Source organism: Diplotaxodon limnothrissa, linkage group LG16 (assembly GCF_057381915.1).
Source record: "Diplotaxodon limnothrissa isolate DT_005_m linkage group LG16, D_limnothrissa_male_GT1.1, whole genome shotgun sequence".
Lineage (NCBI taxonomy): Eukaryota > Metazoa > Chordata > Actinopteri > Cichliformes > Cichlidae > Diplotaxodon > Diplotaxodon limnothrissa.
The window spans coordinates 23,915,988-23,930,239 of NC_140611.1; the positions used below are offsets into that span (position 1 = coordinate 23,915,988).

Here is a 14,252-nt window from a genome sequence, read left to right on the forward strand (position 1 = left end):
AACTTACTCTGACCTTGAGGCCTGCTCACTGAGATTTGAACTATGTTGCCTCCTTCTCGAGCTATCACATACACAAACTTAGGTGTCCACGCCGTCCACTTGTCCATCGGAGCGACGACAATACTCCATCAGCCTTTTATGGCTGAAGTGTAAAAACTTTATTCCTATCCAAATAAACTATCACAGTAAAAAAATATAAACGAAAAAAAGTATGCTGGTTTTAAATAATTTAAAAAAAGAAGACATGTTTGACCATGTCAGTGCCTTTGTCAAGGGTCAGTTGGTTGTATCCCTTCCACAGATCCAAAGCGTGATCTATCAGAGCAAACTTCACAAGATAAAGTAGTACCACTATCTAGTAGTGTCTCTAAACCTCATTTTGTAAGGGAAAACAAGGCCAAATGCTTGGAGTGGCCTGGACAATTTGACTACACCCTCCAGAGGAGAAGTACCTCTTGATTTTTTAAGAGGCCTGACATACCTTCTGGTTTTCATCTCTGTGGAAAAGGATTCACACTAGAGCAGGGCGATATGGCCAAAAATATTTATCACGATATATATTTGAAAATTTGCGATAACGATATAACCGACGATATAATTGATGCGAGACAAAATACAACTCCACAACATTACTAGTGCAAAAAGACAACCTTCCATTTATTTTCACATAAACAAGAAGCTGGTTTTTATGTACATTAAAGCTTTATAAAAATTTAACAGTGCAAATGCAAATTCCTTGCTGAAAGTTTAACCAAAAGGCATTTCCAGTAGAAATGGGCTGACATATCCTGAGCATAACCATGTATAATATCCACTGAAGTTAAAAAGAGGTGCTTTGCAACATTAAACTGCAGTGTGCAGTATGCATTTTTCGGACCATAAGGTGCACGGGATTATAAGGCACATTAAGCGAAACAAAGCAGTCAGATAAATCAAACTTTATTAAACTCATTCTTCTTGCTTCCTCCACTTCTGTACCATTGATTCATTAATGCTGAATTCTCTGGCAGCTGCTCTATTCCCATGTTGTTGCAGTATATTAATGACTAACCTCGCATTGTGGATGGATTATCTCAGTTGTTCTCCTGACTGAAGTTTGGTCCGTTTACAGCATCCTGCCATGCGATTGCATTTGTCTCTAACCATGAAGAACCTTCACATTAACTTTTATAAGTGGAAAAGTGTTAGTGGTCCTCCAGCTTCACTGTTTATGTTATGCTAACATAGCTGTGTCGCTAGCGATCACGTAGCACATCATTATATACCAGCTAGCCCAACTTCAGTAACCCTACAAACATCACTGCTGTTTAGTTTCCTGTCTTCATTTATGTTGGAAGTGATAGCAGAGCTGTACGTTTGATTTTTTTCAGAAATCTCTCAGTCAGAACATGCAATATCATGCTTAGGTAACTAGCGAAACTAGCGAGCTAACTTCCTGCTAACTTCTAACTCCGTTAAATGTAATAACTTTTGTTTTCATGGATGCCTGGAAGTTAAACTTTATAGTTACACCTGGTAAAGCAGCAATGCTGATCGTTTTATTAAAGATGAAAGAATTTAGACAGTTTTTAACTCTAAGTGATGCTGCAGTGTTGTTTGACCTGAAACATACGGAGTTTAGGACCCAGATTACTCCCAGATTTAAGAGCATCTTAGTCCGACAAATATGACAATAACAACGGCTGCTTGCATGTTCTGCAAAAAAATGTGCTTTGTTGTGTATCTGACGGACAAACACCAAACCAGTTCCACATCACGGAAGTTGCACCATTTTTACAAACCAATTCTGGTTCATCTGTTTCACTCAACAATCGGCCATGTGCGTATGAAAACAAAGGCACCGCGCATGCGCGTTTTACTCCCATTCTATCGCGATATTTCATTTTCCTATCGTTGCCTAACATTATACCGGTATTACCGTGAACGGTATAATATGGCCCAGCCCTAATTCACACTACAGCAGGATAATGAACTCAAACACATAAAGGCTTCACAAAAACTACTTGAAAACCAAAGAAGACCGAGAAGTGCTGCTGACTATCACAGACTATCCTTCACAATCTCCCACCTCAGTCTCATTGAACATTTATTTGACACTCAAAGACAAAAAGGTCTGACATACAAAGAAGCTTTCTGGAGTATTATCAGATGACACTGGGATGGCATGCTAGTTTGTGAGTGCTGGAAGGAAAGCAAAAAGTGAAACGCATGATATCACTCTCATTCTGATGTTACTTGTAATGGAAACATCTGTACTGATTTCAATAAAAGCATGTCCCCCAGTGCCCTTCCTGCATACACAGTGGGGTTTTAAAAATACTGGGAACTAAAATGGGATTTGTTTTCTACTACTCCTCACATGTCAGTCTGGCACAGTGCTAGAAATTACTTACTGATGTGAAATTCATTTTAAATGTTAAAAACTGTGTTCAATTTGAGCAATAAACATCGCGGAAATGTCGAGCTGTGTTACAAATTGATTTATTGCTTTTTGGGAAAACATGTTCGCAGGAGAGGTCACCGTGTTCCTGAGGAAATGAAAGTTGTTTGCATTAGATGTCAGTGCTACAGTTGTACCCTCAGGCCATCTGAGTACATAGAGCCATAAACGTACGTGCATGTGTACACACAGACACACACAAAAAGCAAGACAACAAGCACACCAGCAACAGCATGCATTTGTGGCACCCTCCTAAAAATATTGCATGTTAAGGTTGGCGCCTAGTTCTTAGAAAAGGTTAGACTCAAACTATAAAAAAGACCCCAAATCAAAAACCATGACAGCTAAACCACTGCAACATCCATCCATTTCCTCTCCTTATCCAATTTAGGGTTGCGGAAGGGGGGGCAGGAGTCTACCCCAGCTGGCATAGGGCGAGAGGCAGGGTACACCTCGGATAGGTCGCCAGTCTATCACCGGGCCAACTCATAAGCAACCATCAGATTCAAAACTATGGCCAACTCATATCCTCCAATTAACTTCATGCCAGGTATGTCTTTGGACTGGGAGAGGAAGCAGGATAACATGGAGAGAACCAGACACTTAAAACCCCATGACCATCTTGCTGTGAGGCAATGGTGCTAACCGCCCCATCACTGTGCTGCCGTCCTACTGCAACATATTACTAAAAAGATCCTAGTTAACAAACTATCTTAATAACATCTACATAGAATTGCATCCATTTGGCTTAATTAAAGATGCCATCTTTGATATTTCTGCTTCCAGCAATACAGAAGAGGAAACAGGAATTTGATGTGTGGTGAATTGAAACGTAACATTTAAAATTTCAGCTGCAAGATCTTTTTCCCAAAAAAACAGCAGTAAGTTGACTCTGAATGATCCAGAGTATTTCTGGTACAGATACAGCATTTCACAGACGGGTCTGTTTAACAGAGTAAGGCGGAGACTGAATAAACAATAATCATAATAATAATAATTTTTCTTTGTGCCGATATTGTCACCAACATAATGGAAATACTCATGTTATGTTGTGAAAATCCAGCACTGAGACTGCAGCTGGTGTTCTGGCTCGGCAGCGAGTGCTTAGAAAGACATCAGAACAGTCCTTCTGAACACACCGGCCATTATTCATTTGCTAACCATGCTGTGTCAGAGGGGGGCCCTGGGAGTCCAGTCTACCATTAGTGCTTTGATCTTATGTGCCCTCACAGCTAGCAGCCACCCACACTCCCACAGGATCACCCTACTCGCAATTTCTCCTGAAAGGCCTGCAGAGACCGTACGCACGGGCTCGGCCCACTGTCACCTTGCCCCAGTGAAAAACATACAGCAATGATGAGTTCATTTTAGCTAACAGCGCTTCAAGGGCTACACTGGCAAAATGTCCTTGAAACAGAAAGTGGTAATATGTGTTTTATGATTTTTAAAAGGTCTTTCCCTCCTGCAGTACTGCACAAAAATATAAGACATTAAGGGTAAAATAAGGACGTTTAAAAAAAAAAAAAAAAGCAATGAATCGTTTTCTTATTTACTAATAACTTCTGACAAAGTACAGCAGCAAATACTAATCAATACTTCACATTTTTCACAGTTTAAGAACTTGGAGATGAAGGTTGATCCAAACGCCGTGGAAAACTTGCTACAGCTTAACTATGGATTTATTCTGTCTTTACTGCTTTTAATTCTAGATTGACTGACTTAGATCCTTAATATCTAATTCATAAATTCTGTATTGATTATTAATTTAGAACCAATTAATAGTACAGTATTATTTACACTGTAGTTTGTGGTGTGTTTTTAGGTGACTAAGTAATTGTGCTACTTTGCGATGCAGAAACACATCACCCTTTGCATATAATTGTATATCTGCCATTTAACTTGGTGTTACTTGTCCAGACTAACTCATAAAACTTCAAGCTGCAGGGAACAGCTGTGATTGGGTTATGCCACCATGTGGTGAGAAATATATGACTGTGATACTGTGATATGATATTGCACATGTTTGCATTGTTTTTTTGCAGTTTTCATTTCATAACTGTCAAACGCCTACGAGCAATGATCATGAAGCTGGCGCTACTGCTGCTGCTTTTCTGCAAACAGACTTTAGCTACATATCATATTTAAGAATTTTAAGCTCAGAAACTCTAAAATATACATAACAAGCTGGCAAAAAAGAAGATCAGTCAGCCTTTTCTTACCGACATCCATGGCTGTTTCCATGAAACTCTTCTGCCTGGAGGCAAATTCAGCAAGCAGTTTCTGCTGTCTCTCTCTAGCCCTTTGACGCCTGAAAGAAAGAAAAACAGAAATGTTTTGGTAGATATGAAGTAGTTTGTTTGATAGGTCACTGAGATCATAACCAAATAAATGCCATGTGTCTATATTTCCATATAATCTAATCAACTACTGAAAGAATTTGCTTTAATTCCCCCGATCAGATTGTTTTGAGGGAGATACAATCAGTCCTGTGATAAATGATTGTCCCTCATTTACAGAAACAGCAATTTCTGATGGAAAGTGTTGCATAATATGGTGATTTTTTTCTTCGTTTTAAGAGGATTTATTATTAGCGTTCCCCTTCGAATAAGTGATCCCTCAGTATTCTGTGGAAAAGCATGCCTATTGTGCAGAGCTTGCTTGATCACCCATAGCATGTGCATGTAACAGGGGCTATTTTCACACACACAGGATGTTTCTGATTTCAACAAGGCTGCGTTTTAAAATTTGGAAAAGCTGATTATTAAGCTAATCTCGTGGGTTTAGTTCTCACCAGTGCATACAAAGGCGAGAGCTGACTGTAAATTAAGTCCCTAATAAGAGGACATAAACAAATGCTGACAGGAGTGTCACAGCTCAATAGTTTCACTGATGGCTTAAGGGGTACCGACAACCAGACTGAAGAATGGCCTTCTTAGTTCTCACTGCCACTGCCTATATTGCTGTGTGACGGACACTGATCTAGTTCATGGGAACAGAAGAGGCTGTAACTTTAATTTTAGCTGTGGGGTGAAGCCAACCAACCCCAGAAGCAGACTGTTATCAAATCGCTATAAGCCGTTCCATCATCATTAAAGTAGGGGAAGGAGAGGACTAGTGGGTGAATGTGTGGTGAAAAGGCAAATCCTGCACATTTTAACTTTTCACACAGTCAATGGAGTGCATTTCCATTCAAGTACAAGATGTACAAAGCCAGCAGCAATAGAGCCACTATTTATGTGGATTTATATCGAATAAGAACATATGAAATCATTACATTAAAGCACACATTAAAGCGTATCTGCATCTTGCACATCTGGACCTCTAGTCAAGATAATTAGATTAAATAGTAAAGATCTCTTTATTTACACTCACATGTCTTATAAATGATAACAATACCATGACTTCAAAAGGTTCGATAAAGATCAATTATTGAATGCAATATCATAAAAACATAACAAAATACTACTCAACAGAAATTAAGAATAAAGTTAATGATGTAGCACGGAGGTGTGTAAATGAAAATCTGAAGTTATAATTACCTTTCTTCTTTGTCCATGGCTTTCTTGTCAGTGGGACTGTTCTTCTTTGGTGGTACTGGTGGACACACCTTTCCACAAATGTCCTGGATGCTACGCTTGATTTGGCAGCTGCGCGCGGCTGCCTTGGTGAGGATACGTTCAATGGCTGTTATGCCGTCTCCGTGAGCGAGGCGGTTCGACTCGATGTCCTCTAGCCAAGATGCCGAAAGAGAGTTCTGCTTAGACGACATCTTTTGGTGGAGCTTGATGAGGAGGGACAGCATGCTTTCACGGATCTCCAGGATCTCTGTGACCAGCTGCGGGGGCGTGCCTGGCGGAACCCAGCGTGTCGAGGAGCTCTTGGGCCTGACAGCCTGCGTGGCTTCAGTGGTGCTGCGGTTGATTATCTCTTGGAACTTCCTTCTACGTTCTGCCACGAGACTGAACACCTGAGCTTCGCGAAGGTTCTAAGAAAGCATTGAAGGCAAACATTTCTTTACAAAAAGATGAAATATTTGGCCAATATAGTGAGACACCATTAGATCAAGAACCATAATCCATTATTTATCAATAAAAGTACAGGAATCTAGAAGAACACACATGAATAAATATTACATATCACACGTGAAGCTCACAATAAAGAGAAACATGACACAGCTCTTCAAATTTCACAATTTTTTTATGGAGCACCTAGACCATTTCCAATTATTAATATAACTAATAGTCTGGTCGACTTTGATGGATTGTAGGTCGGTGTCATTACCATATTCAGACGGGAACGTGCACGTAAAAGTCAAATAAAATGTTCTTTATTTCAGCTGACATTTTATGAACACTGCAGCTGATAGCGCTGGGACAACCAGACTCCTAACGAAAATTCAAATACAAGCCATCTGAAGGATTGCCCTGACCTGACCTGACATAAAAAAAGCACCTGAGCTGCACTGTTAAATAAACATACATCATACAGCCCAGTCAAGGGAACATCAATCATTCTGACATGCGGTTAAAAAGCGTTTACCCCAAACCTGCATTACACACGTAATTAGTTTCAGCAGTCAAGAGGGAGGGGAACTGCTGAAGCATAGCATTACACACACATACACACACCATAACACAACAAGACAGAACTCCTTTGAAATGCATCAAAGAAACACATACAAGAGAAGTCTTTCAAAGTAGAGATAAAACAAAGGCTAATGCAGCTGATTGTTTCATTCGAGCATTAGTCTTTTCATAGAAATGAGTACAAACAGCTACCTCTCTCCAATTTCCTGAAAGACGCCTGGAGTTCTGTGGAACGAGTAAAGTAATCATGATATGAAAGTGGTGCATGAAGCAACCAGTAATGCAAGATGATAAATAAACCACATGTTTGACAGGACAGACCTAAAAGAAGAGTTACACCCTCACTTCCAGACCAATAGATCACTAAGGCCTACAATCAGTCAAAATCTGCTGTGATTTCTATTTAAGAAGACAAAGTTTTTAGAGAATAAATCTATATAGTGGCAACAAGCCAAAAACTATCCAGACCATCCAAAACCCCATCAACAAGAGAGAGACCTTCTTTAAGTGACTCTCAGCTACTTTTTTGATTTTATCTTGACAACAAACTCTTTATTCAGAGCATTTAGTTCCATGTAGGATCACCCCTAGTGGTGCGGTAAGATATATTCTGAATACAGCATCTGATGGGTAATTTTATTTATTTATTAAACACATTTTAAAAGCAGTAATGTTTTTAGAAAAAAATCCTGCTTTCTCATTCCTTTTCCATAGTTATGATGCAAGCTGGCAGTTAGCTTAGCACAGAGGATGGAAATAGGAATGTAACTCAAATTAATTTAAAGTTAATGCAAACAAGCACGGCCTGTCACCGAGTTTCCTTTTACCTGGCCATAAGAAGAAGCTTCGGTGCTGGTGCTGGGAGGTGCCTCTCTCTTTACCTCTGGAGCGGTCTCAGGAACCCGCACCCTGACAAAGTTGATGACATGGTGCAGATTGGAGAGGAGATTGGTGCCTGGGAACCAGCTGTCGTGACAGTGCTCCTCAATGCAAGGCTCCTAAACAAAAAAAAAGGAAGAAGACGACGACGACAATGACTCAGTGAGAAACTGGTTGGCACTAGGGGCCTAGACAGTGAGGAAAGTGGTTACAAGTTAAACCAAGCAAATTATCTTACCTCATCCTCCTTGTTGTCTTGAATCTGGTTGTCCAAACCCAGTTCAATCAGGTACAGCACCATGCACAGCACGTGTTCAGACATGTTCTGATGATCCATCCAGATCTAGAACATGATCAAACCATTAGCTTACCCCAGAGAACAAATAACACAAGGTTTAGCTGTCAATGTGTTTGCTTTTTTTAAGTTATTATGCATCCATAGATCAGCCTCTCATTACTGATACCAAGCCCTCAACTGGCCATCTGTCAATGAATTTGTATTCTTAAATACATCTTGCCTGATCGATACTATGAAGATGATTATTTGGTGATGCGCCAATTTTCAGCACCAGTTGCAAACCAAGTCATACTACAAACTGCAAAGAGAGACGATGGATTTGGCTGTTTTATATGGCACTGGTAGTGGGTGAAAGACTCACCTTGTAAAGTAGAGTGAATATCACAATGTGCAGCGTCTTGCAGTGCAACAGCCTTATTAGACCTTTGTAACATGGGTGCAGAGGAGTCCTTTCCTTGTATGGTGGCCAGGGGTTGCCAGTGTGAATGCCAAACTGTTTCAAACTAGTGGACATCATCATCAAAAAGGAGGCGAGAAAACAAATCAAAAAAGCAATTACTAGCAATAATCAATTTTTATACTCATTACATACAAGTAATAATGAGAGAAGTCAGAGTTAGGTTGAGAGAAATAAGCGTTTGGGAAAGTGACACCGAATGCTGTTCAGAATAAATCACGAAAGATTTCAGTCTACACAACAGAAGAGCCGAGGGGCAGCACTCTATTAGTGATGATGGGATTATTATCACACGAGCCAGGGCGAGCCTGACATGTAATCCATCATATTCAAACAGTGTGAATGAGCAACATGAGGCTGGTATCAGACTCTGAAGGTGGCACAGGCAGCTTCAATATGTCTGAGAGAGAAATATGCTCTAGTTTCATCTGTACTGGACACAAAAACTGAAGAGAAAACTGAAAGCATGTACGTGAAAGAGGCGGATGAGTGATCCATCCATGAATTACAAAGGCTCTAACCAATTGCCATTTCAAACACAGAAACAGAGTGAGCCACTTTTAGTTTAATGAGTATTTTCAGAAGCCAGAAAGAAAATTAACCCCCAAAGTATCTCCTTCACCTCCGCTGACATGTTTATCCTTGGAGACGTCTTCAGGACAATCAAAAAAAGAAAGACTTCCACAACTGCATTACAATTTAGCCTGAAATATTGAGCTCTCTCGACACCAATCTAATTGGAATCACTTCAACACCTAGCAGAGCTGACCTTTGTAATCATGTCCCTTCACCAGCAGAAAGAGAGACGACCTGATTTTTGTCATGACTGAACATGAAAACAGCAACAAAACTACTGCCGAGCAAAGGAAACATTTATACAGAGTTTAGAAGGTGACAGAAAATAGAAATGTGTGGGGAAAATCAAACTTACAATGCTGCATATCTGTCCATTGCGGACTGGACATCACGGCGATAGACTGTTCTGAGAACGACCATGATGGGGTCAAACTCTTTCTCCCACACTTCAGCTAGTGAAAAAAAGGAAGAGAAATGCTTTGCAATCTCAGGTACAAAGTGACACTGTTTCATGGTTTCCCTGTTTTTCACCTGTCACCATCATAAGTGGTGTAAGTCTGCCCCCAAGTGGTGCCCTGAGGACATAGATCTAGTGCAAAAGATTGAGCCCCATTCTTAACTATAACAGGGAGCGATCTAAAAAGCAATAGAATAGATTTAACATATGTTCGTTTTTAAGTGACAACATTTATTCTTTCCGTGAACTGGATAAGACAATTAGTTATTTCACAAGAATGCACCACCCATAATGTGTGTATATTACCTCATATGCTTCTTGCTGGAGAACAAAGTAAACTCCCTAGAAATCAGATATCAGCTTTGTGATTAAAATGACTGCTGTTGGTTTGAAAAACTATTTGCTGTAAGTTCTAGGCCATAAAACAAAAATAAGACAATATTTAAAAATATGATAAAAAAAATATATATTTTATCATAATTTCTATTCAAAGCTCAGCGACCAGCTCATTAGATCTAGTCTTAAAAAGCTCTTAAATATTACAGTCTTTTGGGGTGCTGATTTAGCTCACTGGGTTGAGCAGGCAACCCATTAGCTGCAAGTCTAAAGCACAGACCCAGGTTTGACTCTGTCCTGACGCCTGTGTCTCTTCCCCCTGGTCTTTCTCCCAGCTTTCCTGTGTTATCTTGGCGATCCTATCAAATAACAGCTAAAAAAGCCTCCAAAAATATATTAAAATATTACACGCATTCTTAAAGCTAATGTTACTGTTGGCCAGTGGAGGGCAGCAGACATATCTTCATGCTGCTCAGATGATGATGCTATCACCAAGCAGAAAGCCCTCAGCGAGGACATGAACCCAGAATTGTTAAAACCCACAAACAAGCCATGAACTAAACACCAGTTATTTGCAATGTTGTTTATTTCCGTCCCACTGTGACTACAACTGTTGATGAAAATTTTTTTTAGCTGCTGGTGGAAAAACGTCAAATAGATTCTTAGGTTTCATATTTTAACTAAACTACTTCTATAACAGTATCAACGACTGCGTGTAACGTCTGCCTTTACCATACCAGACACTTCTGTAAAATCTGTAACAACACTTTTATAAACATCTGTTACTTTTTTTTAAGATCTGTTAGGAAATCCTGCCTTCTCCTTCACGAGAATATCCTACCTTTGGGTGTGTACATGCCCTGCTGCATGGATCCTCCAGGCTCAAACACAGGTGCTTTGAAGTCGGCTACAGCAGAGAGCATATCCTCAAAACTACAGCTACCGGGTACAATGCCACTCTTTGGGTTGGGATTTTCAGGAATCTACGAAAAATCTCTTAAGGAAAAATAAAACATATATAAATACATATATACTGTGGATAACTGAATACAGTTTCTCTTCAGAAAGTATTTGTTAATGACTGAAGGATACAAGGTCTAAGAGTGCGCTGTGCGTACGATCGTTCATGCACAACTGAGAGACCATTTCAGCCCGAAGGATCTCATCATCGGTCATCCCTGTCGGTGAAAATGAGAAGAAGAGTGTGAAGGCAAACTGACAGTGAGGGGATCTGACTTTCACCAGTACAGAAACTTGACAAAATAGGAGAAATGGCTGACAATATGTAATCTTAAAAATTTTAGTGCTGGCTGTCTTGGCAATAACCAAGCCAGAGGTGGTTACAGGCCACAGAGTTACAGAGTGGGGAAACAAAAGAAACTTTTTGTTTTAATAAAGGAATCAGGCAGTGCTGTTTGCTGCCCACATCATGAGTCAGCAAACCACAGCGAGTCGGTTACCTCGCTATGGTAACTGACCGGCTGAAACCCAGAGCCACTGACCACTGTCACGATTTGTAGATGCTTTTCTGATTGAGTGCAGCAGTAAATCGTAATCTCACTGACAAACATGTTACATTTCATGCCACTGGAGAAGATATGCTCACAATTTGTGTTTCAGGAGCTAAATACTTTTTTAACCTAAAGCCACTATACTGGTATTTTTTTTTCCTGGGAGCTTACAAAGTTTATAAAAGTACAAGTGTATCACTGAAGCACAGGCTCAATCACCAGTTGGTTACATCTTTCTGAGACCGTAATGAAACAGACATTTAATTTTATGTCTTAAATAAATGAATAATTAGGAACAACTTACAGGTCTATTCTTTCAATAAATTCAAAATGATCTATGAAAAAACTTCAAGATTGCCACTTTAAACACCAGTAAGAGCTCAGTTTTGAGGTTTGGCAAGATAATTATGAACTGAGGAGTTTTTTTTTAAAAAACAGACTGTGACCACTATCTCTTTAACATAATGCAGTTTTGTAATGCAGTGTTCTGTAATATGGATGAATAAGTCAGCAGAACATCTGAAAGCACTATCTCCCTAGGGAGAAATTGTATCACAGTTATATTTCAATATATGCAAAGAGAGGAGTGTCAATGTAGGCCTTTTGCGTCAGAGTATAATTTACAAAGTCCTTGGTTATCTCCATGAACAAATACTAGAAATAGTTCAAATGACATTTTCAGCCAAGTAAAGGACTTCATTGGAGAGTTTTACGTGAAAAAGTCACTTCTTATTGTAATACAGCAAAGAAAAACACTCCTGGGATGAGTGCCAAATACAGGAAAACTGCACCAGCAAAGAGAAACAATGGTTACATGAACTCGTGCCAACAGCGACACGACCTACCAGCTATCAACACCTCGCAGAGCCTCAGCAAATGATTTATTAGCTCTAGGGTAACTCTATATACCGTAAGGTAGTTTGCTACTCTGATAAAGATGCTGCACAGCCCTCTGCTGTACCACTCACCCAAATGAATGCGAAGGCTTGTTAGTATGACCAGAAAGGTAAGTGCTCCTTCTAGCATTGGTCTCTCTTGCTCAGAGTCCAACACGGCATTCTGATGCTGAGACGCCATGGTCAACAGGTCGACTACTTTAAACCTGCATCAGAGGACAGTTTATAAACCAGATGTTACCCATCTGCAAATGTTAAATGTTTTATGTAGCATAATATTATCAGAAATATAGCTTACCTCTCAAAAACACTTGAGATAAAGTAGTCAGGGTCTAGTCTTGATGCACAAACCTTCAATAATAAAAGAGAGAAAGCAGACTTAAAAACTAAATTGAAATTATAAAAGAAATACACACACACACACACACACACACACACACACACACACACACACACACACACACACACACACACACACACACACACACACACGAGTGACACTCAGCAAGTATTGTCTGTGAAGCAGGAGTCCTCACCTGCAGCAGATAGATGTCAGGATCAATCATGGAGTTGCAGAAGTGTGACTGCACGTAAGTCATAGCCTGTCCCTTAATCTGCAGTCCATTCCTCACCCACATGTTGCTGTGGATTTCTGACAGGCACGCCTACAGTCACATAGAACAAAGTGTTAATTGAGTGAGGAGTCTCTGCAGACCAGTGTTAGACGTGGTAGGCTGGAATCACTTAACCTTCTCCTAACCTGAAGCCACGTAGTCTGCAAATACTTTTACTTGTTACAATAAGTGCATGGACACAGATGTGCATTAGACATGCAGGTAAAACCAAATCTATTGTCTTCCACTGTTATACCTGGATCTGGAGTGGATGCACCATGATCTTCATCAACATCTCTTGGTCAGGAAGGAGGCTGTCCAGATCCAGTCCTTGGCATTTTACAGCCTGGGGATTTTGAACCAAACAATCAACTTTAAAAACACATAAACACAGACACCAAAGAGAATAGACTGTGCACTAAAAGATGAGGTGGCATACCTTACTGAGGAACATGGCGTAGTAGCGGTGGAGTGGCAGGTGAAATGTCACTTGATTCGGAGCAGGCTATGACAGATATACAGACATTTATGTGAAACAGGGGAGGGAAAATATTACTTGTACATACGGCAGTTTGCCATTAATATACCTCATCAATGAAGCCAATGGCATCAAACCAGATCTGCAAGGTCTCCAGACAGTATCGAACCACAGTTTTAGTGTATTCTTGTGTTTCCTGGTAACACATAAAATCAGATGTAAAAAATTTGATATAGTATTATGTAGTAAGTGATTGCAGCTTGGGGTGCTTATAACGCATGTTCCATTAATCCTGTGAGTGAGACTTACTTTGACTTTGCAGTGTGTTAAGAGACCCCACATTGGTTGTGCACAGGCCTCAAGCTCTGCTGCGAATGCTGCATAGTACGTCTGAGACTCAAATTCCACATGTTCATTCAACTCCCGCTTATTCAGATTCATACCTATGACAGCAGCAGAATGGTTATAACCTGTTATGCACAACTTCTCAATGCACATAAAAAGTTTAAAATACAAGTCTGCGTTTTTAAAATTCAACATTTCCCCTCATATTTATATGTAACCTAATAAAATGTCAACAAGTATGTGAATTACAAAACTCTCTATTGAATGTGTCAGTTTGTGGCTCGCATGGATACAGGGTAATAGTGACACTGTCCTCATCGCGTCAGCAAGAGGATACTCAGGCCCACTATACAAGGGTGAGCGTTATTTTTAGGATTGT

The 14,252-nt window shown here is 40.0% G+C and overlaps 1 protein-coding gene across 2 annotated transcripts in view; it reads right to left on the reverse strand.

Moving 5' to 3' along the window:
- The window catches only part of ubr3 (ubiquitin protein ligase E3 component n-recognin 3), a 38,930-nt gene that overhangs the window by 17,918 nt on the left and 6,760 nt on the right, over positions 1 to 14,252 (reverse strand). Inside the window, exons 10-25 of one of the 2 annotated variants that reach the window (XM_085373968.1) lie at positions 13,838 to 13,971; positions 13,638 to 13,724; positions 13,490 to 13,555; positions 13,307 to 13,396; positions 12,973 to 13,101; positions 12,735 to 12,787; positions 12,509 to 12,642; positions 11,122 to 11,207; positions 10,871 to 11,012; positions 9,592 to 9,688; positions 8,565 to 8,706; positions 8,144 to 8,248; positions 7,854 to 8,024; positions 7,219 to 7,251; positions 5,980 to 6,425; positions 4,660 to 4,748 (exon numbers count right to left, since the gene is read on the reverse strand). In XM_085373968.1, coding sequence (XP_085230094.1) covers positions 4,660 to 4,748; positions 5,980 to 6,425; positions 7,219 to 7,251; positions 7,854 to 8,024; positions 8,144 to 8,248; positions 8,565 to 8,706; positions 9,592 to 9,688; positions 10,871 to 11,012; positions 11,122 to 11,207; positions 12,509 to 12,642; positions 12,735 to 12,787; positions 12,973 to 13,101; positions 13,307 to 13,396; positions 13,490 to 13,555; positions 13,638 to 13,724; positions 13,838 to 13,971 — 2,004 coding nt within the window. The remainder of the gene's footprint in view (positions 1 to 4,659; positions 4,749 to 5,979; positions 6,426 to 7,218; positions 7,252 to 7,853; positions 8,025 to 8,143; positions 8,249 to 8,564; positions 8,707 to 9,591; positions 9,689 to 10,870; positions 11,013 to 11,121; positions 11,208 to 12,508; positions 12,643 to 12,734; positions 12,788 to 12,972; positions 13,102 to 13,306; positions 13,397 to 13,489; positions 13,556 to 13,637; positions 13,725 to 13,837; positions 13,972 to 14,252) is intronic. The other variant, XM_085373969.1, reaches the window with a different exon arrangement.